The 26,503-nt window shown below is 35.0% G+C and overlaps 1 protein-coding gene across 8 annotated transcripts in view; it reads right to left on the bottom strand.

The window, feature by feature from the left end:
• The window catches only part of LOC131834293 (butyrophilin subfamily 1 member A1-like), a 93,260-nt gene extending 67,594 nt beyond the window's left edge, over window positions 1–25,666 (bottom strand). For all 8 annotated transcript variants that reach the window (XM_059178757.1, XM_059178758.1, XM_059178759.1 and 5 more), the window contains exons 1-2: window positions 25,484–25,666; window positions 24,528–24,707 (exon numbers count right to left, since the gene is read on the bottom strand). In XM_059178757.1, coding sequence (XP_059034740.1) covers window positions 24,528–24,624 — 97 coding nt within the window. In that variant the 5' untranslated portion in view covers window positions 24,625–24,707; window positions 25,484–25,666. The remainder of the gene's footprint in view (window positions 1–24,527; window positions 24,708–25,483) is intronic.
• Window positions 25,667–26,503: the final 837 nt, after the last annotated feature.

The raw sequence follows: 26,503 nt of genomic DNA, 5'->3' as shown, positions 1-26,503 counted from the left end.
CATTACCAGCAACTATATGCCAACACATTAAGTAACCTGGAAGAATGGATGCCTTCCTGAAAACTTGTAAACTACCAAGACTGAAACAGGAAGAAGTAGACAATCTGAACAGACCAATAACCCTAAGGAAGTTGAAATAAACTGAGGGTTTTGGAGGGGAGGGGTATTGGAGGTTGGGTGAGCCTGATGGTGGGTATTATGGATGGCACATATTGCATGGAGCACTGGGTGTGGTGTATAAACAATGAATTCTGGAACATTGAAAAAATGTATATATATATATATATATATATATATATATATATATATATATGAAAAAATCTCCCCAAAAATAGGAGTCCAGGGCCAGATGGGTTCCCAAGGGAATTCTACCAAACATTTAAAGAAGAATTAAAACCTACTCTATTGAAGCTGTCTCAAAAATAGAAATGGAAGGAAAACTTCCAAACTCATTCCATAAAGCCAGCATTACCTTGATCCAAAAATCAGGTAAAGACCAAAGACCAAGGAGAATTACAGACCAATAACCATGATGAACATGGATGCAAAAATACTGAACAAGATCCTACACAACACAGTAACATCCAATAGTACATTAAAAGGATTATTCACCACTACTAAGTGGGATTTATTCCTGGGATACAAGGGTAGTTCAACAATCACAAATAATTCAAAGTGATAGAGCATATTAATAAAAGAAAAAAAAATGTGATCCTCTCAATTGATGCAGAGAAAGCAATTGACAAAATACATCATCCTTTCTTGATTAAAACTCTTCAAAGTGTAGGGATAGAGGGAACATACATCAATATAAAAACCATATAAGAAAAGCCCACATTGAATATCATTCTCATTGGGGAAAAGCTAAGAGCTTTTCCCTTAAGGCCAAGAAAAGTACTGGGATGCCCACTCTCACCACTACTGTTCAACACAGGGTTAGAAGTCCTAGCCTTAGCAATCAGACATCAAAAAGAAATAAAAGGCAAAGAAGTCAAACTCTTCAAAGATGATGTGATACTTTAGAAAACCCAAAGACTCCACCACCAAAGTACTAGAACTCATACAGCAATTTAACAATGTAACAGGATACAAAATCAATGCACAGGAATCACATGCTTTCCTATACACTAACGGTATAACTGTAGAAGGAGAAATTAAGGAATCTATTCCATTTACAATAGCACCAAAACCCATAAGATACCTCAGAATAAAGGATCTATATGCTAGAAAATACAGAACACTTATGAACAAGATTAAGGAAGCCACAGAGATGGAAAAACATTCCATGCTCATGGACTGGAAAAATGAATATTGTGAAAATGTGTAAGGTTCCCAGAGCAATCTACACTTTCATTGCCCTCCCTATAAAGAAAATCCTATTCTCAAAAATACATTGGTAAGTTAATAAAAAGCTAGTATATAAATTGGGATAAAATATTTTTGAAGTTTTTTTTTTAATTCATTAATTAACATACGGTGTAATATTAGTTTCTGGGGTACAATATAGTGATTCCACACCTTCATACAACACTGAGGGCTCATCATGACAAGAGCCCTCCTTAATCCCTATCAACTGTTTAAACCATTCCCTCACCCACCTGCCCTCTGGTAACTATCAGTTTGTTCTCTATAGTTAATAGTCTGCTTTTTTTATTATTATTATTTGTTTGTTTTGGTTTTTGGTTTTTGGTTTTTTGTCTCTCTCTCTTTTTCCCTCCTTACTTATTTTTGTTTATTAAATTACACATATAAGTGAAATTATATGGTGTTTGTTTTCCTCTGACTGACTTATTTCACTTAGAATAATATCCTAGTGCTATCCATGTCATTGCAAATAGCAAGATCTCATTTTCTCTGAGCAAGTAATATATATATATAATATATATGCATATTATATAATAGAATATTACTAATAATATATGCCACATATTCTTTATTCATCCATCAGTTGATGGACACTTGGAATGGTTCCATAATTTGGCTATTGTAGATAATGCTACTCTAAACATGTCTCCCTTATGTAAGTGTTTTTGTATTTTGGGGGCAAGTACCCAGTAATGTGATTACTGGATCATAGAGTAGTTCTGTTTTTAACTTTTTGAGTAACCTCTATATTATTTTATACAGTGAAGACACTGTTTGCATTCTCTGAAACTCCCATTGCAGGAGGGTTCCCCTTTCTCCACATCCTTGTCAGCCATCCTGAAAGGTGTGAGGTGATATCTCATTGTAGTTTTGATTTATATTTTCCTGATGATAAGTCATGTTAAGGATCTCTTCAAGTGTTTGTTGGTTTTCTGGATGTCTTCTGTGGAAAAACGTCTGTTCATGGCCTCTGCCCATTTTTAATTGAAATGAAATTAATTTCCCAATTTTAATTTAATGATTTACTTATTCATCTTTGGGTTGTTAAATTTTATAAATTCTTTATATATTTTGAATACTAACCCTTTATCAGGTTATTTATCCCTTTATCAGGTTATGACCTACAAAGGATGTCATTTGCAAATATCTTCTCCCATTCTATATGTTATTTTTTTGTTTTGTTTATTCTTCTCTTTGCTGCACAGAAGCTTTTTTTCTATACACAAATAATGAAGCCCCAGAAAGATAAATTAAGAAATTAATCCCATTTACAATTCCACCAAAAACAATAAGATACTTAGGACTAAACCTAACTAAAGAGGTGAAAGATCTGTACTCTGAAAACTATAACATCAATTAAAGAAATTGAGGATGATACAAAGAAATGGAAAAACACTCCACACACATGGATTGAAAGAACAAATATTGTTAAAATGTCTGCACTACCCATAACAATTTACAGATTTAATGCAACCCCTGTTAAATGTCACCAGCATTTTTCACAGAGTTAGAACAAACAATATTAAAATTTACATGGAACCACAAAGGACACCAAGCAGCCAAAGCAATCTTGAAAAAGAAAAGCAAATCTGGAGACATCACAACTCTTGACTTCAAGTTATATTAAAAAGCCGTAGTAATCAAAACAGTATGATACTGGCACAAAAATACATAACATAGATCAATATAACAGAATGTAAAACCCAGAAATGAACCCACAAGTATTTGGTCAATTAATCTTCAACAAAGGAGGAAAGAATATCCAATGGGAGAAAAGACAGTGTCTTCAACAAACGGTGCTGGGAAAACTAGACAGGAACATGGAAAAGAAAGAAACTGGACCACTTTATTACACCATAAACAAAAAGAAACTCAAAATGGATTAAAGACCTGAATGTGTTAAATGAGACCATAAAAATCCTAGATAAGAACACAGGCAGTAACTGCTTTGACATTGGCTGTAGCAACCTCTTTCTAGGTATGTCTCCTGAGGCAAGGGAAACAAAAGCAAAAATGAACAATTGGGATTATATCAAAATAAATTTTTTGAATTACTGTATTATTTTGATAAATGTCCAGAGTGGTATTATTCAGTTGTACAGTAGTCCTATTTTAATTTTTAAGGGGTTCCATATTGTTTTTCATACTGGCTGAGCCAATTAGCATTCCCATCAATAATGTACAAATGTTTCCTTTATTCTATAATCTCATCAATACTCATTAACTATTGTGTTCTTGACGATAGCCATTCTAAAGCATGTGAGGTGATATTTCATTGTGGTTTTGATTGTATTTTCCTGATGATTAGTGATATTTAATATCTTTTCTGTACCTGTAAACCACTTGGATATCTTCTTTAGAAAAATATCTATTCAGATCCTCAGATTCAGATCCTTTTGTTCTTGTTTTGCATGAGTTCTTTATATAATTTGGATATTAGCCTCTTATCAAATATACCATTTACAAAAATTTAATCTTATTCAGTAGGTTTCTTTTCATTTTAATTTTTTTCTTTGCCATGCTGGGTCTCTTTGTTCCACTTGTTTACTTTACTTTTTATGTCTTTGCTTTTGGGTAAAAACTAAACAAGCAAATAAACAAAAAAGAAGTTGGATGTTGGGGCACCTGGGTGGCTCGGCGGGTTGAAGCCTCTGCCTTCGGCTGGGGTCGTGATCCCAGGGTCCTGGGATCGAGCCCCGCGTCGGGATCTCTGCTCCACGGGGAACCTGCTTTCTGCCTGCCTCTCTGCCTACTTGTGATTTCTCTCTCTCTGTCAAATGGATAAAAATCTTTAAAAAAAAAAAAAAAGAAGAAGAAGTTGGATGTCAGAGAGCTGTCTATGTTTTTTCCTAGGAGTTTTATGGTTTCAAGTCTTTAATACATTTTGAATTATTTTTTGTGTACAGAATAAGGTAGTGTTCTTGTTCCATTCTTCTGCATATGGCTGTCAGTTTTCTCAGCACAATTTTTTGAACAAACTTCTTTCCCCATAGTATATTCTTGACTCCTTTGTCTTAAAGTAATTTACAACATATATGGATTTAATTCTTGGTTCTCTATTCTGTTCCATTGATCTATGTGACTGTTTTTATGCACATACTATATTGCTTGATATTTAAAATCAGGGAGTGCATTGCTTCTAGCTTTCTTCTTTCTCAGTAATGCTCTGGCTGTTTAAGGCCTTTTCTGATTCCATACTGATTTTAGGATTGTTTCTTTTATTTCTGAGGAAAATGCTATTGGAATTTTAATAGGGATTGCATTAAACCTGTAGATACTTGAGCAGCATGGATATTTTAACAATATTAATTCTTCCAGTCTATGAGCACAAAATATCTTTCCATGTATTTGTGTCTTTTTCAATTTCTTTCACCAATGTCTTATGGTTCTTCGTTTAAAGGTCTTTCAGTTCTTTGCTTAAATGGATTCCCAAGTATATGGTTTTTTATGTAATCAGAAATGGGATTGTCTTCTTAATTTCTTTCTGATAGTAAGATATTAATGTACAACGGATTTTTGTATGTTGATTTTGTATCCTACAACACTACTGAATTAGTTCATTGACTCTGGTTCTAATAGGTTTGTTGTTTGTTTGTTTGTTTATTTTTGTAGTCTTTAGGGTTTTCTAGATGCAGTATAATGTCATCTGCACATAATGACAGTTTTCTTTCCAATATTTTTTTAATTTTTTTAATTTATTTTCAGCGTAACAGTATTCATTGTTTTTGCACCACACCCAGTGCTCCATGCAATCCATGCCCTCTCCAATACCCATCACCTGGTTCCCCCAACTTCCCACCCCCCACTCCTTCAAAACCCTCAGATTGTTTTTCAGAGTCCATAGTCTCTCATAGTTCACCTCCCCTTCCAATTTCCCTCAACTCCCTTCTCAATTTTTATTAATTTTTCCTGCCCAGTTGCTCTGGGTAGAAATTTTAATACTATGTTGAATAAAAGTAGTGATAATGAACATCCTTGTCTTGTATCTTATCTTAGAGGAAAAGATTTCAGTTTTTGACCATTGAATATGATGTTATTATGGACTTGTCATATATGGACTTTATTATATTAAGATCCATTTCCTCTACTCATTTTTTTGAAACTTTTTTTATCATAAATAGATGTTGAATTTTGTCAAATGTTCTTTCTGCATCTGTTAACATGACTATATGATTTTCTCCTTCCTTTTATTAATGTGGTGTATCATACTGATTAATTAGTGAGTGCTGAGCCATCTTTGCATCCCTGGAATAAATCCCACTTGGTCATGGTGAATCATCTTTTTAATGTATTACTGAATTCTGTTTGTTAATATTTTGTTGAGGGTTTTTACATATATGTTCATCGGGGATATCAGCCTGTAATTTGGGCTATCCTTCATCTAGTTTTTCAAGACCAGGCTGATGTTGGCCTTATAAAATGATTTTGGAAATATTCCTTACTCTCCTACTTTTTAGAAGAGTTTGAGGAAGATTGCTATTAATTCTTCTTTAAATGTTAGCTAGAATTCATCCATAAAGCCATCTGATCCTGGGCCTTTGTTTCTTAGGAGGTTTTTTTTTTTTTTCCCCCTCCTCCTCCTCCTTCTTCCTTTCTTCTCTATCTTCTTCTTCTTCTTTTTCTACTTACTCATTCTCCTTACCAATAATAGGTTCAGGCTTTCTTTCTTCATGACCCAGTTGTATGTATGTAGGAATTTACTTCTGACTTGTTCAATTTGTTGACATGCAATTGTTCATAGTAGTTGCATATGATCCTTTGTATTTCTGTGGTATCAGATCAAACATTTCAGCCATCATTTCTGGTATTTATTTGACTCCACTTTTTTATTAGTGAGTCTCACTAAAGTTTGTCTATTTTGTTTATCTTTTCAAAAACAAGCTCTTAATTTCACTGCTATTTTCTATTTTATTTTGGTCTCGATTTTATTTACTTTTACTCTGATCATTTTCATTTCTTTCCTTCTACTAACTTTGGGCTTTGTTTGTTCTTCTTGTTCTTTGAGGTCTAAAGTTAGGTACTTTATGTGAGATTTCTGTTGGTTTTTGTGTTAGGTGTTTAGCACCATAAACTTTCTCCCCCTCACCCCCTTAAGAAAGGCAGACTGCTACATACAGCAACACCTCATTTGCATGTGTCTGGAGTCTTAGAAGCTTACATTTTCCAACAAATGGACCTTGAGAGCTTGTTTGGAGGTTCTTGCAGGAGTCAACAACTACTCATACCCTTGTCCAAAGAATGGTCCTCTTCTTTCAGAGAAGGCTGTCCTTAACTGAGAATGCATCTTTGGGAGGGAGGCACATGAAGTGGTGAAGGAGGAAGCTTAGCCAGCTAGATCAGCCAAATCAACCTTGGTGATCAATGGGGTAAGAGATATTGCAGCCAGATTGTCCTCACATCCTGAACTTCCTTTTTTTTTTTTTCTCACAATACTGATTTTATTATGCTAGTTGCTTTATAAGACATTGGAGATGCCATAATTGTTAAACATAACAGTTGATCAAAATGTAGTCAAGTGGTACAGTTGGCTGAGCATGTTTCATAAGAAAGGAAATTCCAAAACCCTGTTAAAGTCATTCCATTGAAGCCTAGGAGAATAAATGAGAATTGTTTCTCAGACACTTAAGTCAGGGAAATTAAACAGAAAAAGAGATTCCCCCATTTGAAGTACTCCATCAATAGAACAGTCTGATAAACAGAAACTAGTCAATATATGCATTCAAAATATTCTAAAACTTATAATGCAATGCAATAATGGAGAGGTTTATCTTCATCAGCTCCAACATTGAGTGTTTTGGTCATTTAATTTTTAAATACCAAGCCAGTGGTTTTCAGCTGTTGTATCTTCACTCTGAGATAAACAGTCTTCTTTACAATGTATTTTTCATTTCTTCATGACAAAGGAATTTTAATATTAGGTGCACACCATATGCCCTTCTTGCAAACGACTTTTCTTGGCAAGTTATGAAGTAGTTCAAGGAGGTATGGTTGAGGCTCTATTACTAAATGTTGCTGGGAAATACTACACAATTTTTGTCATGTTGCAAACTTTATGTCCAATTCAGTGACTGCAACTATGGAATCAGATAGCAACAATGACAACATTGTTAGGTTTACCTTTTGAACTATGATTTAGTAGCAACTGATATTCCCAGTTTTAACTCCTTGGCAACAAGAGCCAAGTTTCCTCATTTACACATTAGCACCTAAATATCAAGAAGTTAAATAACCAGCACAAAAATTACTGTACTTCTGATTGTAGCACTTGAGAGAATTGAAAGGAAAGGAAGTTGTGCTACATGTTGAAGGAATGTGGGCAACTGGAAAGACATCAGGAGAAGATAAAATGTCACATGAAGTCTTCATGGTCTTGTACACATCTTCTATCACAACCATCATAATCTGCCAGATCATCTTTCATGGTGGGCTTTAATCCCCCTCCAGGAACCACACCTTTCTTTTTTTTTTTTTTTTTTTGGTTTTGCTTTTCTTGCTTCTATTTTTCATGGCAAAGAAGTCAATGAATTGGTAATTGTTTTCAAGTCATAAGTTTCCAATTAAATACACATATATTGAACTTAGTCTTTCAAAAACCTGGGATAATATAGTGACTTTTCATATTGTGTAATTTTGTCTTTTATTTATTTTTTTCTATTCGATAAATATACACAAAATTCATCATGGGGTTTTGTTTGTTTCTTTTTGTTTTTTTCAGATTTTGATTTAAATTCTTTTTTTCAGATTTGATTTAAATACAGTATGATATTGGTTTCAGAAGTAGAATTCAGTAATTTATCACTTACATGCAATACCCAGTGCTCATCATAACAAGTATCCTCTTTAATATCCATCATCTATCTAACCCAACTCCCACTCACCCCCTCCATCAACCCTCAGTTTGTTCTTTATCATTAGGAGTCTCATGGTTTCTTGCCCTCTCTTTGCCTCATCCTGTTGTTCAGAATGGCTAAAATTAACAATTAACAACACAAGAAGCAGGAGGTAGTGGCAAGTATGTACTGTTAGTGAGAAAGCAAACTGGTATAGTCACCTTGGAGAACAATATGGTGGTTCCCCAAAAAGTTGAAAATAGAACTACCCTAAGATCCAGCAATTGCCCAAAGAATACAAAAATATAGATTCAAAGGGGTACCTGCACCTGATGTTTATAGCACGATTATCAACAATAGCCAAACTACACAAAGAATCTAAATGTCCATTGACTAATGAATAAATAAAGAAAATGCGGTATATACACAATGGAATACTACTTAGTCATCAGAAAGAATGAAATCAGGGTGCCTAGGTGGTTCAGTTTGTTAAGTGTTTGGCTTTGGCTTGTTCATGGTTCCAGGGCCCTGGGATTGAGCCGCATGTTGGGCTCTCTGCACAGTGAGGAGCCTGCTTCTCCCTCTGCCTCTGCCTGCTGCTCCCCCTGCTTGTGCATGTGTGCACACATGCTTTCTCTCTCTGTTCAATAAGTAAAATCTTAAAAAAAAAAAATCTTTCCATTTGAAATAACATGGAGGGAGTTAGAGTATATCATGTGAAGTGAAATAAGTCAGTAAGAGAAAGACAAATGCCATATAATTTTACTCATATCTGGAATTTAATTTTATATTTTAGTAATTTTCCAGACTCTCTGAAGGCATCTTTTGAAGAGGGTTCATATCATTTATTCCATAAACTCTATTATTAACACAAAAATTTTCTTTTGCTAAGGTCATTTGGTCTAACACATAGTTTAAGATGAATGTTTTCTTATCTATTTTCTGCCTGGGTGATTTATCTATTGATTGTATGTGGGGTATTAAATTTCCCTATTATTACTGTAGTGCTGTTTATTTCTCTTTAGTTTGTTAATATTTATTTTAGTATATATCTGCACTCTTATGTTGGGCACCTAAGGGTTCACAAATGTTATATTGTCTTGTTAGGGTGACCCCGTCATCATTACTAATGACCCTTGATCTTCTTGTAGTCTTTGTTTAAAGTCTATTTAGTCTAATACAAGAGTACCTACCCTAGCTTTATTTTGCTTTCCATTCACATGGACTATATCTTTCCATCTCTCAACTTTCAGCCCATGTCTGTCCTTATTTGCAGTGAGTCTCTTTAAGGCAGCATATAGATGGGCCTTGTTATTTATCCATTCAGTAACTTGAAGTGCTTTGATTAGAGAATTTAGTCCATTTAAATTTAACATAATTATTGATAGGTTTGTACTGACTGACACTTTATTAATTTCTTCCTAGCTGTTTTACAGTTCTTTGTCTTCTATCTTGCTCACTTTCTTTGTGGCTTGATGGCTTTTTTAGTGGTATGCTTAAATTCCTTTATTTTTTGTATATTCGCTATAGATTTCACTTTGTGGTTACAATGAGGTTAACACATAGAATTTGTCTGTAACAGTCTACTTTAAGTTGATAACAACTAAGTTTGAACATGTTCCAAATTTCTACGTTTTACTCTTTTTTTGTTTTTGATGGTACATTTGTATCTTTGTATAATATGTATTTTTAAATTAATTGTTCTAGTTTAGTTGACATTACTTTTGTCTCTTAACCTTCATACTAGCATTATAAGTGATTATTACACTACCATTACTATATGTTTACTTTTACTAGTGAGGTTTTTTTATTTATATATTAGTGATTTTATTAAAATAGTATACTTTAAATAGACTCCTTATCACTTAGTTTGTAGCACTTATGTAATTTTTAAAAATGTTATTTTAGTGTGGTTAGTATATAGTGTTATATTTACTTTATTATACAATGTAGTGATTCAACAACTCCATGTATTACTCAATGCTCATCTAGATGAGTGTATTCAATATCTTTCACCTATTTCACTCATCCCCCCCGCCCACCTGCCCTCTGCTAAACGTCGCTTTGTTCCCTATGGTTAAAAATCTGTTTTTTGGTTTCCTCTTTTCTTTTTCATTTGTTCATTTGTTTTATTTCTTAAATTCCACATAGAAGTATTTGTATATGGCATTTGTCTTTCACCAAATAGTTTATTTTGCTTAAAATCACGCTTTCTAGATCTATCCATGGTGTTGCAAATGTCAGGATTTCATTATCTTTTTCAATTCCACTTCCATTCATTCCCTCTTTTCCATATCTTAGTGTAAATAATACTGCTATTAAAAAAGGGTGCATGACTTATTTCGCTAAGCATGAGGAAGTGGTGATGCAACATGGGGGCTTAAGTGGGTGGGAGAAGAATCAATGAAACAAGATGGGATTGGGAGGGAGACAAACCATAAGTGACTCTTAATCTCACAAAACAAACTGAGGGTTGCTGGGGGGAGGGGGTTGGGAGAAGGGGAGTGGGGTTATGGACATTGGGGAGGGTATGTGCTTTGGTGAGTGCTGTGAAGTGTGTAAACCTGGCGACTCACAGACCTGTACCCCTGGGGATAAAAATATATGTTTATAAAAAATAAAAAATTTTTTTAAAAAGGGTGCATGTATCTCTTTGAATTGTTTTTGTTTACTTTGAGTAAATACCTGGTAGTGCAATTACTGGATCATATGGTAATTACATTTTTATGTTTTTGAGGAATCTCCGTGCCATCTTCCACAGTGGCTGCTCCAGTTTGCATTCCACCAACAGTTCACAAGAGCTCATATTTCTCCACATACTCACCAACACTTGCTGTTTCTTCTGTTTTTTATTTTAGCCATTCTGACAGATGTGAGGTGATATCTCATTGTGGTTTTAGTTACAGTTCCCTGGTGATGAGTGATTTTGAGCATCTTTTTATGTGTATGTTGGCTATCTGGATGTCTTCAGAGAAATGTCTGATCATGTTTCCTGTCCAGTTTTTAAACTGATTTGGTTTTTGGTGTTGAGTTGTAAAAGTTCTTTATAATTTTTTGGATACTAAACCATTATCAGATATGTCATTTGCAAATGTCTTCTCCCATTCTGAAGACTGACTTTTAGTTTTGTTGATTGTTTCCTCCACTGTGCATAGGCTTCTTATTATAAGGTAATTCTAAAGATTTATGTTTGCTTTCCTCAGCAGAGGCTAAGATACATGTTAAATGTTGTTAAACATGTTAAATGTTGTTACAACTGATGTCAGAAAAATTATGCTCTTTTCTGGGATTTTTTTGGTTTCTGGTCTCACATTTAGGACCTTGACCCATTCTGAACTTATTTTTGTAAAAATATGTGAGAAAGTAGTTCAGTTTCATTATTTTCCATGTAGCTGACCAGTGTTCCCAACATATTTTGAAGGGATTTATTTTTTCTTAGTACATATTCTTTTGTCTTTCATTGAAGATCAATTGACCATATAATTGTGGATTTAATTTATTTTTTAATTTTTAAATAAAATAAATAATTTAATTTATAAATATTAATTAAATTAAATATTTAAATTAAATTAATTTATTGATTTACTTAATATTAAATAATAACTTGAATAATTAAATTAAATTAATGACTTAAATTTTTATATTTGACTTAATTTCTGGGTTTTTCTATCCTGGTATATTGATCTTTGTGTCTATTTTTAATCCAGTACTGTTTGAATCATAGCTTTTAATATGACTTGAAGTCTGGAATTATGATAGCTTCAGTTTTGCTTTTCTTTGTAAAAAATATTTGGGATATTCCAGATCTTTTGTGGTTCCATACAAATTTTAAGATTGTTTGTTCTAGTTCTGTCAAAAATAGTGTTGGTATTTTGATAGAAATTGCATTAAGTTTATAGATTACTTTGGGTAGTATGGACATTTTAATAATATTTGTTCTTCCAGTCCATGAGCATGGAGTTTCTTTCTATTTGTTTGTGTCATCATCATTTTTTCATCAATGTTTCATATTTTTCAAGTCTTTCCCCTTTTTGGTTAGGTTTATTCCTAGGTATCTTATAATTTCTGGTGCAATTATAAATCAGATTGTTCCGTGACTTTCTCTTTCTGCTTCTTCATTATTACTGTATAGAAGTGCAATGGATTTTTGTACATTGATTTTGTATTCAGCAAATTTACTGAGTTCATTTATCAGTTCTAGTAGTTTTTCAGTGGAGTCTTTAGGGTTTTGTATATATAGTATCTGTCATCTGCAAATAGTGAATGTTTTTCTTCTTCCTTATTAACTTGGATGCATTTTATTTCTTTTTGTTTTCTGATTCCTGGAGCTAGGACTTCCTGTACTATGTTGAATAAAGATGGTGAGAGTGGATATCCTTGTCTTGTTCCTGACCTTGGGGGGAAAATTCTGTTTTTTTCCCATGTTTCCCAAACATTCCCATGTTTGCTTAGATAGGCTTCATTATGTTGAGGTATGTTCCCTTTAACCCTATATTGTTGAGGGGTTTTATTATTAATAAATGTTGTACTATGTCAAATACTTTTCCTGCATCTACTGAGATGATCAAATGTTTTTATATCTTTTCATAATGATGTGAGGTATCACATTGATTGATATGCAAATATCAAACCACGTTTGCATCCCAGAAATAAATCTCACTTGATCCCATGATTTTTTTTTTTTTAATGTATTGTTGGATTTGATTTGCTGGTATTTTGTTGAGAATTTTTGCATCCATGTTCATCAGAGTTATTAGCCTGTAGTTGTGTTTTGTTGTTGTTGTTGTTGTTGTGTGCTTCAGTGGTTTTGGTATCAATGTAATGTGGGCCTCATAGAATGAACTTGGAAGTTTTCCTTCCTTTTCTATTTTTGAAATTTTTGAAAAGAATAGGTATTTACTCTTCATAAAATGTGTGGTAGAATTCACCTGTGAAGCCAGCTGTTCCTGGACCTTTGTTATGAGTTTTTTTTTTAATTACTTATTCAATTTTATTGCTAGTAATTGGTTCATTCAAATTTTGTTATTTCCTTCTGCTTCAATTTTGATAGGTTGTGTATTTCTAGGAATTTACCCATTTCTTCTAGGTTGTCCAGTTTGGTGACACATAATTTTTTTTAATAATAGTCTATTACAATCTTTGTATTTCTGTGATATAAGTTATTATTCCTTCTCTTTAATTTCTGATTTTGTTTATTTAAGATGTCTCTCTCTTTGTGATGACTCTGACTAAACATTTATCAATTTTATTGATCAAAGAACCAGCTCCAGATTTCACTGATTAGTTCTATTTTTTAAATTTCTATATCATTTATTTCTGTATCACTTATTTCTGTTCTCATCTGTATTATTTTATTCCTTTTGTTAGTTTTGGGTTTAGTTTGTCCTTTACTAACTCCTTTAGGGGTAAAGTTAGATTGTTTATTTAAACACTTTCTTGCTTCTTAAGGAAGACCTATATTGCTATAAACTTCCCTCTTACAACCACTTCCAGTGCATCTCAAAGATTTTGGATTCTTCTATTTTCATTTTGTCTCCTTATATTTTTTTTCATTTCCTCTTTGATTTCTTGGTTAACCATTCATTGTTTTTGTTTGTTTGTTTGTTTGCTTTTTTTAAAGAACATCTTTTTTTTTTTTTTAGATTTTTATTATTTGACACAGAGAGAGATCACAAGTAGGCAGAGAGGCAGGCAGAGAGACAGAGGAGGAAGCAGGCTCCCTTCTGAGCAGAGAGCCTGATGCGGGGCTCGATCCCAGGACCCTGGGATCATGACCTGGGCAGAAGGCAGAGGCTTAACCTACTGAGCCACCCAGGCGCCCCCATTCATTGTTCAGTAACATGTTTATTTAATTTCATGTATCTGTGCTCTTTCCAGATTTTTTCTTGTTGATTTCTAGTTTCATAGTGTTGTAGTAAAAAAAGATGCATTGTATAACTGGTATTTTTGGAATTTTAAAGGTTTCTTTTGTGGCCTAAAATGTGATCTATTTTAGAGAATATTCCATATGCACTTGAAAGGGATGTGTATTCTGCCATTTTAGGATGGAATGTTCTGAATATATCTCGTAAATCCATCTGGCCCAATGTCATTCAAAGTCACAATTTCCTTGTTTATTTTTTGTTTACATGATCTGTCCATTTATGTAAGTGGAGTAAAGTTCCCCAATACAATTGTATTACTAGTGGTTAGTTACTTCATATTTGTTATTAAGTGTTCTGTGTAATTGGGTACTCCCTTGTTGGGTGCATAAATATTTTCCTTTGTGATGTCTTCTTGTTTGATTGTCCTTTTAATGCCTATATAGTGTCCTTTGTCTCTTGTTATGGTGTTTGTTTTAAAATCAGTTTTGTATGATAAAAGTGTTACTTCCCTTCTTCCTTTTTCATATTCATTTAAATGATAAGTGTTCTCCATTTCCTCACTTTCTTTTTTTTTTAAGTTTTTTATTTTTTATAAACATATATTTTTATCCCCAGAGGTACAGGTTTGTGAATCGCCAGGTTTACACACTTCACAGCACTCACCAAAGCACATACCCTCCCCAATGTCCATAACCCACCCCCTTCTCCCAACCCCTCTCCCCCCAGCAACCCTCAGTTTGTTTTGTGAGATTAAGAGTCACTTATGGTTTGTCTCCCTCCCAATCCCATCTTGTTTCATTGATTCTTCTTCCATTTCCTCACTTTCAATCTGAGCATGTCTTTAGGTCTGAAGTGAGTCTCTGGTAGACAGAATATATATTAGTCTTTTTTATCCATTCCATCACCTATGCCTTTTGATTAGAGAATTTAGTCCAATTACATTCAAATTAATTATTGATAGGCATGTGTTTATTACCAATTTGTTATTTGTTTTGTGTTCGTTTTTGTGGTTGCTCTGCTCCTTACTTCCTTTGCACTCCTCTTATCTTGAGTTGGCTTTCATTGTGATATACTTGGATTTCTTTCTTTCTTTCTTTCTTTCTTTCTTTCTTTCTTTCTTTCTTTCTTTCCTCTTTAATTATTTCTTTCTTTCTTTTTTCCCATCTATTACTAGTTTTTGATCTGTGGTCTGTCTATAACATCTTCTGTATATAGCAGTCTTTCTTAAGTTGATGGTCAATTATGTGAGAACCCATTCTTTACTCCTCTTCTCCCCATGTTTTAAGTATATGGTGTCATACTTCATATCCTTTTATTTTGTGATTCCCCTCACTGATTTTTGTCAGTATACCTATTTTTACTGCTTCTGTGGTTTCTACTTTCCTCACTCTTAGGAATAGTCTTTCTCTTCCACCCAGAGTCCCATTTAACATTTGTGATTGGCTGGTTTAATTGCTCATAAATTTCTTTAACTTTTATTTGTGTGGGAAACTCATTATCTCTCCTTTTATATTAAATGATAGCCATGCTGGATAGAGAATTCTTGCTTTCAGATTTTTTTTTTTCCTTTCAGCTCATTGAATAGGTCATGCCACTCCCTTCTGGGCTGCAAAGTTTCCATTCAAAATTTCACTGATAACTCATAAGGTTTCCTTTGTGTGTAATTGTTTTCTTTTTCTCTTACTGCTATTTAAATTCTGTCTTTATTGTTTTTTGCCATTAATTACTATGCGTTTTGATGTGGACCTCCTTGGATTGATTTTTTTGGAGGATCTCTGTGCCTCTTGGATCTGAATTTCCTCAAATCTGGAAGTTTTCAGCTATCATTTCTTCAAATAAAATTTCTTCCCCCCCCTTTCCCCTTTTCTCTTCTTAAGATCCTTATAATTGAAATATTATGATTGATGGAGTCAGTGAGTTCCCTAACATTATTCCCATTTGCATAACATTTTTCCCTTATATGCTCAAGATACTTTACATTTCTCTGTCCTCCAGGTTGCTCATTTGCTTTTCTTCTTCCTATAGCCTGCTATTTATTCCATGTAGTGTATTTTTAATTTCAGTTATTGTGTTCTTCACCTTTGATTGGCTCTTTTGTATCCCTGTGTAAAAGGTCTTGCTGATGTTCTCCATTTTTTTCTCAATGCAAGTGACTATCTATAATCATTCTTTTTTAAAATTCTCTTTCAGGCATATTACTTGTCTCCATTTCACTTAGGTTGCTTGAAGTGATTTTTCCATGTACTTTCACATGGGATATGTTCGTCTGTCTCCTTTTTTGCCTAATTCTCTCTTTCTGTGTATTGGGAAAGTCAGGTATGTCTCTTACTCTTTAAAGTAGTGGGTGGGGCACACACTTTTACCAAGGTGGTCTTGGTCCTTTTCCACAGGAGATGCACAGATACCCTGGAGACCAGCATGGCCAGGGTCACTTTGCAATGCATATGTGGGTGGAAGGTGCAGTCTTAAAAAGGTGTGTGTGCTGTCCACAGGAGGTAAGGAAACAAGTGTCAGCAAGGTTTGCCCCAGGATTTTTGGGGAAGGGACCTACAAGCCAGCAGATAGGCCTGACTGGAAGGAGTGGTGGGTTGCAGTATGCAAGTTGGGTATTTACTAATGAGATTTATGCTTTCATATGTTTGATGTTGTGGTTATTATTGTAGTGATTATTGACCCCTTTTTTGGTTTGAACAAGTCCCTTTAATATTTCTTTTATGTCAAGTGTAGTGACGATGATCTCCTTAAGCTTTTCCTTGTCTGGAAAATTGTTTAACTCTCTTTCAATTCTGAATGATAACTTTGCTGAATAGAGTTTCCTGGTAAAAAGTTTTGTTTTGTTTTGTTTTTGTTTTGTTTTGTTTTGTTTTCAGCATTTTGAATGTATCATGCCACTCACGTCTGTCTTTCAAGTTTCTGCTAAGAAATGCTGATACTCCAATGGGAATTCTCTTATACATAGCAAGGTGGGATTTTCTTCTTGCTGCTTTTAATATTTTTCTCTGTCTTTAGTTTTTGGCACTTTAATTATAATGTGTCTTTGTGTCAGTCTCCTTGCATTCATGTTTTTTTTTCTTTTTTAGATTGATTTATTTATTTTAAAGAGAAATAGCATGAGTGGAGGGAGGGGCAGAGGGAGAGGAAGAGAAGGAAACTTCTAACAAACTCCTCATTGAGCATGGCACCCAATGCAGGGCTCGATCCCAAAATTCTGAGGTCGTGACCTGAACCAAAAATCAAGAGTTGACCACTTAACCTAGGTGCCCCTCTTTGATTTCATTGTATTTGAAGTTCTGGGCTTCCTGAATCTGGGTGTCTATTTCTTTTATGGGTTAGGGAAATTTTCAGCCATTAGGTTTTCTGCCCTTTATTTCCTCTCTTCTCTAGAATCCCTATAATGTAAATGTTTTCTTCTGCTTATTGTGCCATAAGTCCCTTAAACTAGATCACTTATTTCATTCTTCTTACTTTCTTCTACTCTCTTTGAACAAGTCCCACTGCCCTGTCTTGGAATTCACTGATCTTTTATTCCTCTTCTTTTAGCCTGTTGTTCATTCCTTCTAGTGTATTTTTCCATTTAGTTATTGTATTCTTTGGCTCCAATACTTCTATTTGTGACTTTCATATATATATGGATGTGGATGTTTTCACTATGTTAATCCATTTTTTCTTCAAGTTGGTGAGCATTTTGATAATCATACTTTGAACTCTACCAGTTAAATTACCTATCTTTGTTTCATTAAGGATTTTTTTCCTGAGTATTATCTCGTTCATTTGTAACTTACTCCTCTGTTTCTTCATTAAGTTTGACTTTCTGTGCTGCTTTCTGTGTATTAGATGGAACATTTACCTCTCCCATTCTTGAAGGAGTGTTCTCATATAGATGACAAAAGTTGTTATTTGACTCCACCTTAGATCTTGTTTCTCAAACCTTTGTGATTGTCTAAAAAGTTGATTTTATTGTAGTGGCTCTCAGTAGTTAAGGGGGTGCCAACACCTATCAGTGTTTCAAAAGGAAGGGCTATAGTTAACACCTAGATTTAGTCTGATTGGCATGTAGAATCTCAGGCAGCAGCTGTTTTTCTTCAACTTTTATAAAGTATGAACATACATACAGTCCTGTGGACACAAACATATATCCCACCGAAAATTTGTGCCCAGTGATCTACAGGTGTCTGTTAGGTGGCAGTCTCAAAAATCAAGACTCCAGATGAGGGTATAGGTCCTGTCTTGGAAATATTGGTGAGCTATAGGAAGACAAAGGGACAGTGAGAAATAATGTACACTGGTCTACATTCCCTAAAGCACAACAGAGTTTTAAATGCATCTACTATCTGAAGCTGTCCTTCAGGCTATATCTCCAGGAGAAGCAATTGGCCTCTTTCATAGAAAGAGTGGAAGTCTGTATCAATCTGCTCTTTGTGTAATGTCCTGGATATGCAAGTCTTCTAAGAACTGTTTCTCCAATGTTACAGTCCTGTGAGACCAAGGAACTCCTGACCACCAGAACTAGACACTCAAGGGAAGAATCTGGATGGTAGCTGCAAAAACTGTGGCACCAGAAATAAAACCTGTATCAACAAACATATGTGAAATCTCCTTGGGGTGCCTGGGTGGTGCAGTCAGCTAAGTGTCTGACGTTTGGTTTCAGCTCAGGTCATGACCTCAGGTTCATGAAATTGGGCCCTACATCAGTTTCCACACTCAGTGCAGAGCCTGCTTGGAATTCTTCCTCTCCCTCTACCCCTCCTGCTTGTGCATGTTCTTTATATAACAATAAATAAATAAATCTTAAGAGAAAAAAAAAAAACCTCCTTTTCAGGAGAGACTGGTGATCTGGAGTGTGGGAAAGAAAGATTGTGAAGATGATGCTCACTAGCTAGAGTGAGGAAGAGAAGAAGGGTAAGACATGGTGCCCATTGGCTAGAGTAAGGCAGAGAGAAAGAGTAGACATGTGTTCACTGGGAAAGGAATTTGAAAAAAGAAATAGAGAGAAAAACTTAAAAAAATATAACACCTAATATTTGAGAAAATAATGCTCCCACTAGTTGAGGAAGACATAGGGAGAGCTCAAAGATGTTGCCTGGGCCAATCTCTATCCTTAGACCGCACCACAGCAGTCACCCAATTGTCTAATCAGATGCCTGCCTTTTGGGCCAATGCTCCAAAAGAAGCAAATGAACCTCTCCCTTGCAAATTATGGGTACCCCTTGATTGGTTGATTCCATGCTGTGCTCTGAGGTGGGTGAGTTAGAGTGAATGAGTGAAACATTAAGACTTACTTCTCGGATCACTATAGCCTGATATGTATCATGGTTGTGAGCCCTGCTAGTGTCCAAAGACTCATCTTTCAGATGCAGATCTTAAAAGTATATGGTGCCTGATGTGGTGTTCCAACTTTTACCTCTTAGGAAGAAGCTCTAGGTTTTGAGTTCCCTTTCAACTGTGGGTTGCCATGTTGGTGGTGGGGTTTAGGGTGACATTGTTTCCCATTGTTTCTCTTCTACTTGTTTAGTGAGGATCTTCTCTGTTTGGATGCATAGTAGTCACTGAATTTGTTTTTTTCAGAGGAAATTTTTCCATGTGTAGCTTAGATTCAGTTTGTGCCTGGAGGAAGTGAGATTAGGGTTCCCTTATATCACCTACTTCAAACAGAACCCCTAAGAAACATTTAATATAACAGAAATATTATTTCATGTTTTTGTGAGCAGTAACATAAGTATATATATTTTGTCAAAAGTCATTGAACAGAACATATGAAACAGGCACATTTATCATGTGTAGATTATACCTCAATAACCTTAATTTTAAAAATAAATTTAGATAAGAAACTCTATAAATATGTATAGTTATATAAGTAAATCCTCAATTTCCTCATTTCCTTATTCAATCCCCTACTTCATTTTCAAAATATAAGCCTTTCTTTTCATAGAAAAAGAAATTCAATATGTTTTAATTCCTTAGAGTATTATACTAATCATTTTAAACTCTTTGTTATAGTTATGATGTGAATAACTACCTATGCATTTTCCACTTGTTATCTCTCCAATATCCAGTGAAATACTGATTTATGATTTATTTTTTAAAAATTCTTCTTGTACATACTCCTCTCCCTCTCTCTCTTTTCCTCTCATGACTGCATATCTTTCATTCAACAAATGACCTTTTAAATCTTTTTTGATATTATTATATTTCTTCCTACAAATAAACATCTTTAAGATTATCATTAATTAGCATTCATTTTTCCCATATAATTTGCACTCTAATTAAATCATAGTTATCACTTTAAACTCATAAAATGAGATTTTTTTTCTATTTGCTTTATCAAACTTTATTTCTATATTTCACTTTTTTGGATATGTCTGCATTTGATGTCATGTTTGAGGAATTTCATTTGTTACAACTCTTTCTCATTTTGGTTTCAATGATTTAAATCTGCCATAATTCGATTCTTATATTCTGATAGTTTCTTCCTCTCAATCTTCATAATTTAATTTGATCCTTTGATCAAACTCTTGATAATAATTTTTTAGAAACTGTCAATATATCTTCATACTTATCAAATGTGACATTAGCAAATGAAGAAAAACTCCAGAGAAAACATGAAATATAAATTCCAGAATTGAAGAAGGCTTATGAGTCACATGTAAGCCTATGAATCACATGAAACACTTCCCCACACCTTTCATATTATATTATGTATCTAGAAAATTATCTTACAACTATAAATGTCAATTAAAATGCCCATTATGAATACAATTAGATAAATATCAAGCCATTCTGAACACCCAAGAAATCAATCTGAGAACTTAGAGAACAAATTTCACATCTAGAAGGAAAAAATGGCAACATCAATGAAAGTAGAAACTACAGAGAGTTGATTAGGGGGGTAAAAGAACTGTAGGTGCTGTGGATGAGAGGTAGCCCTGATCATGGAAAAAGGAGGGAGACAGAAAGAGAGAAAGGGAGAGTTAAAGAAATTTTCAGGGAATGCAGATGAAAAATTATTTCCCAAAACCATTGACTGTGAAAAGGAGAGGCACTGTCCACAACTATTTTTATAAGCAGGAGGGAGGGCTCAAAATATGAAGTTTTAGAAGTTCACACCATCACCAGGGTCATTCCTGGCATTCTTTGTGGTGCTTTTGTGGGGAAGCAGAGCTAGAGTCCTGGGAGGAGGCAGTGTGGTCTGATAATCCCATGGTTCATGCGACAAGAAACAGTTCCAATTACTGGAGTGACTTTAGAAGTCATGGCACAACCGCTTCAGGGATTTGGGATCTGGTGGGCACCAACATTCTACTTTGATCACTACTATAGAAACAAAGATACATGATGAGGGCAGCAAACCTTTGTGCTTGCTTTTTGCAGCACTATACCATAAACTTTTAACCACTGAGTAGTCCTGCAATTGCTTTTCTGGGACAAACCGGCAACAGCCAGAGTGCAGTAACACCAAACCCCAGAGGATCAGTGCAGGTCATTGCTGTGCTGGTACCTAAAATTTGGAGTTTTGAAACCCAACCTAATGGCCTGAGATAAAATACAAGAGTACTGTGCCACCTGGCAGGCAGACAGTTTGGACCCTAACAGGGTGAAGGTGGGGATCTGACAGAAGCTGGCAGTACAAGAGGGGAGATTGTTTGCTCTTCTGAGAGGGCCTCCTGAAGAGTGGCAGGTGCAAACTGACCATACAGGACTGCAAAGCTTCACCTCCAGAGGGAATAGGATCTAGCTTACTTTTTTTTTTTTAATATTTTACGTATTTTCTTGAGAGAGAAAAGGCAGGAAAGCAAGCAAGCAAGGGAGTAGGGAGCAGAAGGAAAGGGAGAAACAGGTTCCATATTGACCAGGAATCCCTATGCGAGGCTCAATCCCAGTACCTGATATCAATATCATAACCTGAGACAAAGACAGATGCTTAACTGACTGAGTCACTCAGGCACTGTAGGATCTAGCTTCCTTTAATGGGAGGCCCAACCACATCCAGTTCAAACTTGCTACACACAGGGCAAAGTCCAAAGAGTCCCCACAGCAGGAAAGGAGAAACTCTGCAGAAGACTGGCCTGAGGGAAAGAATAGTCAAAACACAACACCAGATTGCACACTCTGAAAAACCTTCTGAAGCCCAAGAAAATATAGGACCTCTTCTCAATATAGCCATTACTCTCAGGAGCAGAAATATAACAGGCTTTCTTAACACACACACACATACACACACACACACACACACACACACACACACATGTACACACACACACACAGTGACCTAGACAAAAATGACAAGATGGGGGAATTCACCCAAAAAGAAAAAACATAAAGGAGTAATGACCAAGGATTTAATCAAAATTGATATAAGCAACTGCCTGAAACAATATTTAAAACATCAATCATAAGGATGCTAGCTGGATTAGCATATAAGATACTAGAGAATCTCTTACTGCAGAGATGAAAGAATGAAAAACTAGTTAAGCCAAGATTAAAAATGCTATAACTGAGATGCAAAACTGACTGAATACAATGACAACAAGGATAGATGAAGCACAGGAATGAATCAGTGATATAGATGATACAAGTATTGAAAATAATGAAGCTGAAAAGAAGAGGGAAAGAAAAGTATTGGATCAAGAAGATAGACCTAAGGAACTCAGCAAATCCTCAAAGTGTAATAACACGAATGTCATATAAGTTCCAGAAGAATAAGAGACAGAAGAAGGGGCAGGGTGTTTATTTGAGCAAATGATTGCTGAGAAGTTCCCTAATTGTGGGGAAGGAAATGGATATCAAAATCCAAGAGACACAGAGAACTCCCATAAAATTCAACAAAAGCCAACCCACATCAAGACTTATCATAGTCATATTCTCAGAATACACAGACAAGGAAGGAAACCTCAAATGAGCACAGAGGATAAAAGTCCTCAACCTGCAAGGGAGGACAATTCACGTACGTAAAAGATCTGTCCATGTAGGCCAAAAGACAGTGGCCCAATGTGCTGAATGGGAAAAAATTCACAGCCAAGAATACTTTATCCAGTAAGGCTTTCACTCAAAAGGAGAGATAGAGTTTCCAAGACAAACAAAAACAAAGGGCTTCACGACCCCTAAACAGCCCTGCAAGAAATATTAAAAGGGATCCTTTGAGTGGGAAAGAAAGACCAAAAGCAATGAAGACTAGAAAGGAACAGAAAACATCACAAGGAACACAAAATTTACAGATAATATAATGTAACTAAATACATATCTATCAATAATCACTCTGAATGTAAATAGAATAAATGCTCCAATCAAAAAACAAGGGGTATCAAAATGGATTAAAAAAAATCTATATGCTGCCTACAAGAGACTATTTTATTTTATTTATTTTATTTTATTCTAATCTTTTAAAGACTTATTTATTTAAGAGAGAGAGGAAGAAGGGGCAGAGGTTGAGGGAGAGAAATCCTCCAGCAAACTTGCCACTGAGGATGAAGTCCAACGCATGACTCGATTCCAGAACCCTGAGATCATGATCTGAGCTGAAATCAAGAATTGGAATCTTAACTGACTGAGACACTCAGACACCCTAAGGCATTTATTTTAGACCTAAACTCACCTTCAGATTGAAAGTGAGGGGACGGAGAACCATCTCTCATGATAATGGGTGACAAAAAGCTGGAGTACCCATTCTTATATCAAACTAGATTTTAAACCAAATACTGTAACAAGAGATGATGAATGGCAGTATATCATAATTAAGGGGTCTGTCCATAAGAAGATCTAACGATTTTAAGTGTTTATGCCCCCAATACGGAAGAACCCAAATATGTAAATCAATGAATAGCAAACATAAACTCATTGCTAATAAAACAATAATAGTAGGGGACTTTAACACCCCACTTACATCAATGGTCAGATCATCTAAGCAGAAAATCAACAAGGAAACAATAGTATTGAACTACACACTGGACCAGATGGATCTATATCTATCTATATCTATTTCTATGCCTATATAAATATGTATAGAAATATCTATAAAAATGTATAATATCTATAGAAATAGATATAGATAGATATAGATATTCAGACATTTTGTCCTAAAGCAGCAGAATACATATTTTTTTGAGTACACATATAGCATTCTCTAGAATAGATCACATTCTGGGTCGCAAATCAGTCATCAACAAGTACAAAAAGACCGAGATGATACTATGGCATGTTTTTAGACCACAGGGTTATGAAACTTAAAGTCAACCACAAGAAAAAATTTGGAAAGAGGACAGATACATGGAGGTTAAAGAACATCTTGTGAAAGAATGAATGGGTTAACCATAATTCAAAGAAGAAATTAAAAACTACATAGAAGCACATGAAAATAAAAACATGACAGTCCATGTGATGCCTAGGTTACTCAGTAGGTTAAGCATCTGCTTTCAGTTCAGGTCATGATCCCCAAAATATCAAGATCTATAGCATCAATCATTTATAAACTTACCATTTTCTCTGGTGACTTTCTCAAGAGTGACTTGATTTAAAAAAAATAGCACCATGATTAGAAGGGCAGTTAACATCATCTTGGACAATTTAGTCATTATGCTACAAGATGTGAAATATGGAATCCCAGAGACCAAAGATGACTCCTGTATGCTTAACAGTGTTTTTCTTTACTTCTTTCCTGCAAACAAACAGAAAAACCATTACTCAGGTAGTTTTCCTCAGGAAGCTGACCTCTACGATTTCCTAGGGATATAGGTCAAAATTGCTATCCAGGCTTAGCCTATGGTGGTAAATTGAGGACAAAGTTGGGGTTGGAAGGAGCTTCTGTTCTGGATCAGATGTGCACTTTGAGAAAGGGAATATCATTCATTAGCCCCAATTCAGGAGACTTCAGGAAGTCCTGCCTGATTACAAGACTTCTGTCACCCCCATTTTCCTGAAGGAGGTGTGAAAAGCTAGAAGATATAAAGAAGATCTTAATTTGCCTGAGTGAATGCATGAGTGGGTTTTGAGTGAGAGATTTAGATTGGAGAGAGGGCCCAGGGAATAAAGAGATTCAGAATGTTCTAATCTGACAGAAAACAAATTTTCTTCTGTAAAGGCAGTGATAGGTGAAATAAGGGATCTAAGGAAAAATATAAGGACCACGGAATGGTCTATCATAAACAGGATAAAGCTACATAATTTCTAAGAACCAGAGAGAATAGGATGAACACCTAGTATCTAAGGGTGGAGAGGAGTACAGCTTTTTATTTTAGAAAAATCCTTAATATTTTCTAACTAGAGAAAGGATCTAGTTAGAACAAATATATACTAATCATGAGGGGGAAAGACATTATATGGAGACACTTTCTCCTGTCCCTATTGACATTTCTCAGCTTCTTCATGAACACACACACACACACACACCAACTCTGACATTTTTCCCCACTGTATAAATCTCTTTTCACTCACCTTGCTTAATCACCAACCCCAAAATATTAGTTTCTTGGGAAACACTGGACAGCTAACTTCTCCTCTTGAACCCCCTCTGAAATACTGAAACCCATTACTCAGAAGCTTCACTCAGCATTCAGTTGTCTTCCTTTCTGTAGTGCAACAAACAGGAACGTGAGAGTGACATAAGGACGTGGAATATCAGGGAGTGTACTCTAACCAGTACTTTGCCCTTCTCCTTTTATATGATGGTAATAAAGACCTCACATGACCATAAAGACAATATTTAATCCAAATATTTATATGCTGTTTTGAGTGTGAATGAAGGCACACACACACACACACACACACACACACGCACCTTCTGAAGAATGGCTTTTTTTCCTGCTTTTATTGTGTATATTATTATTTTCAAAATCACAGCATATAGTAGAAAGTTAAGTGAAACATTCTCACACCAACTTCCTGAATCAACATATATACCTTGTTTAGAGTAAGGATTGGGTATATCTGCTACTTCTACAATTTTTTATAGTCTAGCATAATTAATTTCCCAAGGATGTTGAGAGCAGCTGATTTTTACTTTTGCATCCCATGCCCCCAAACTATATATAACCTGTCTATGTAAAAAGCTACTGCTGATATTTACAATCAGCATGTTTGCTTTCTCCAAGATGTTCCATGCATTAAATAAATGTCAGTCCACAGAATTATATATTATAATTATAATTATATTATAATAGTTGTTCCAGGTAAGAACTCAGGAACTATCCACCTTCCACGTTTTTGGATTACCTGCACTGTTTAGACCCTTAGGACACACTAAATCCTAGGGATCATAAACTGAATTTACCAGATATCTCTTGATTTCTTGGATTTGTTGCCAGGATTGAATCAAACTGAGGGATTGAAGATCCCCAACTGGCCCTGTGGACTCTGATCTCCTCACATTGCTATCAGCATCATGGATATTTTTGGCCTTGAAGTAGTTTGTTCCAAGTGTGAAAAAACCTTACATAGTCCTTCCTTTCAGGTGGG

The sequence above is a fragment of the Mustela lutreola genome, chromosome 6 (assembly GCF_030435805.1).
Source record: "Mustela lutreola isolate mMusLut2 chromosome 6, mMusLut2.pri, whole genome shotgun sequence".
Taxonomy (NCBI): Eukaryota; Metazoa; Chordata; class Mammalia; order Carnivora; family Mustelidae; genus Mustela; species Mustela lutreola.
Note: the sequence above shows the minus strand (reverse complement) of the source record. Positions and strands in the feature narration are given on the sequence as shown.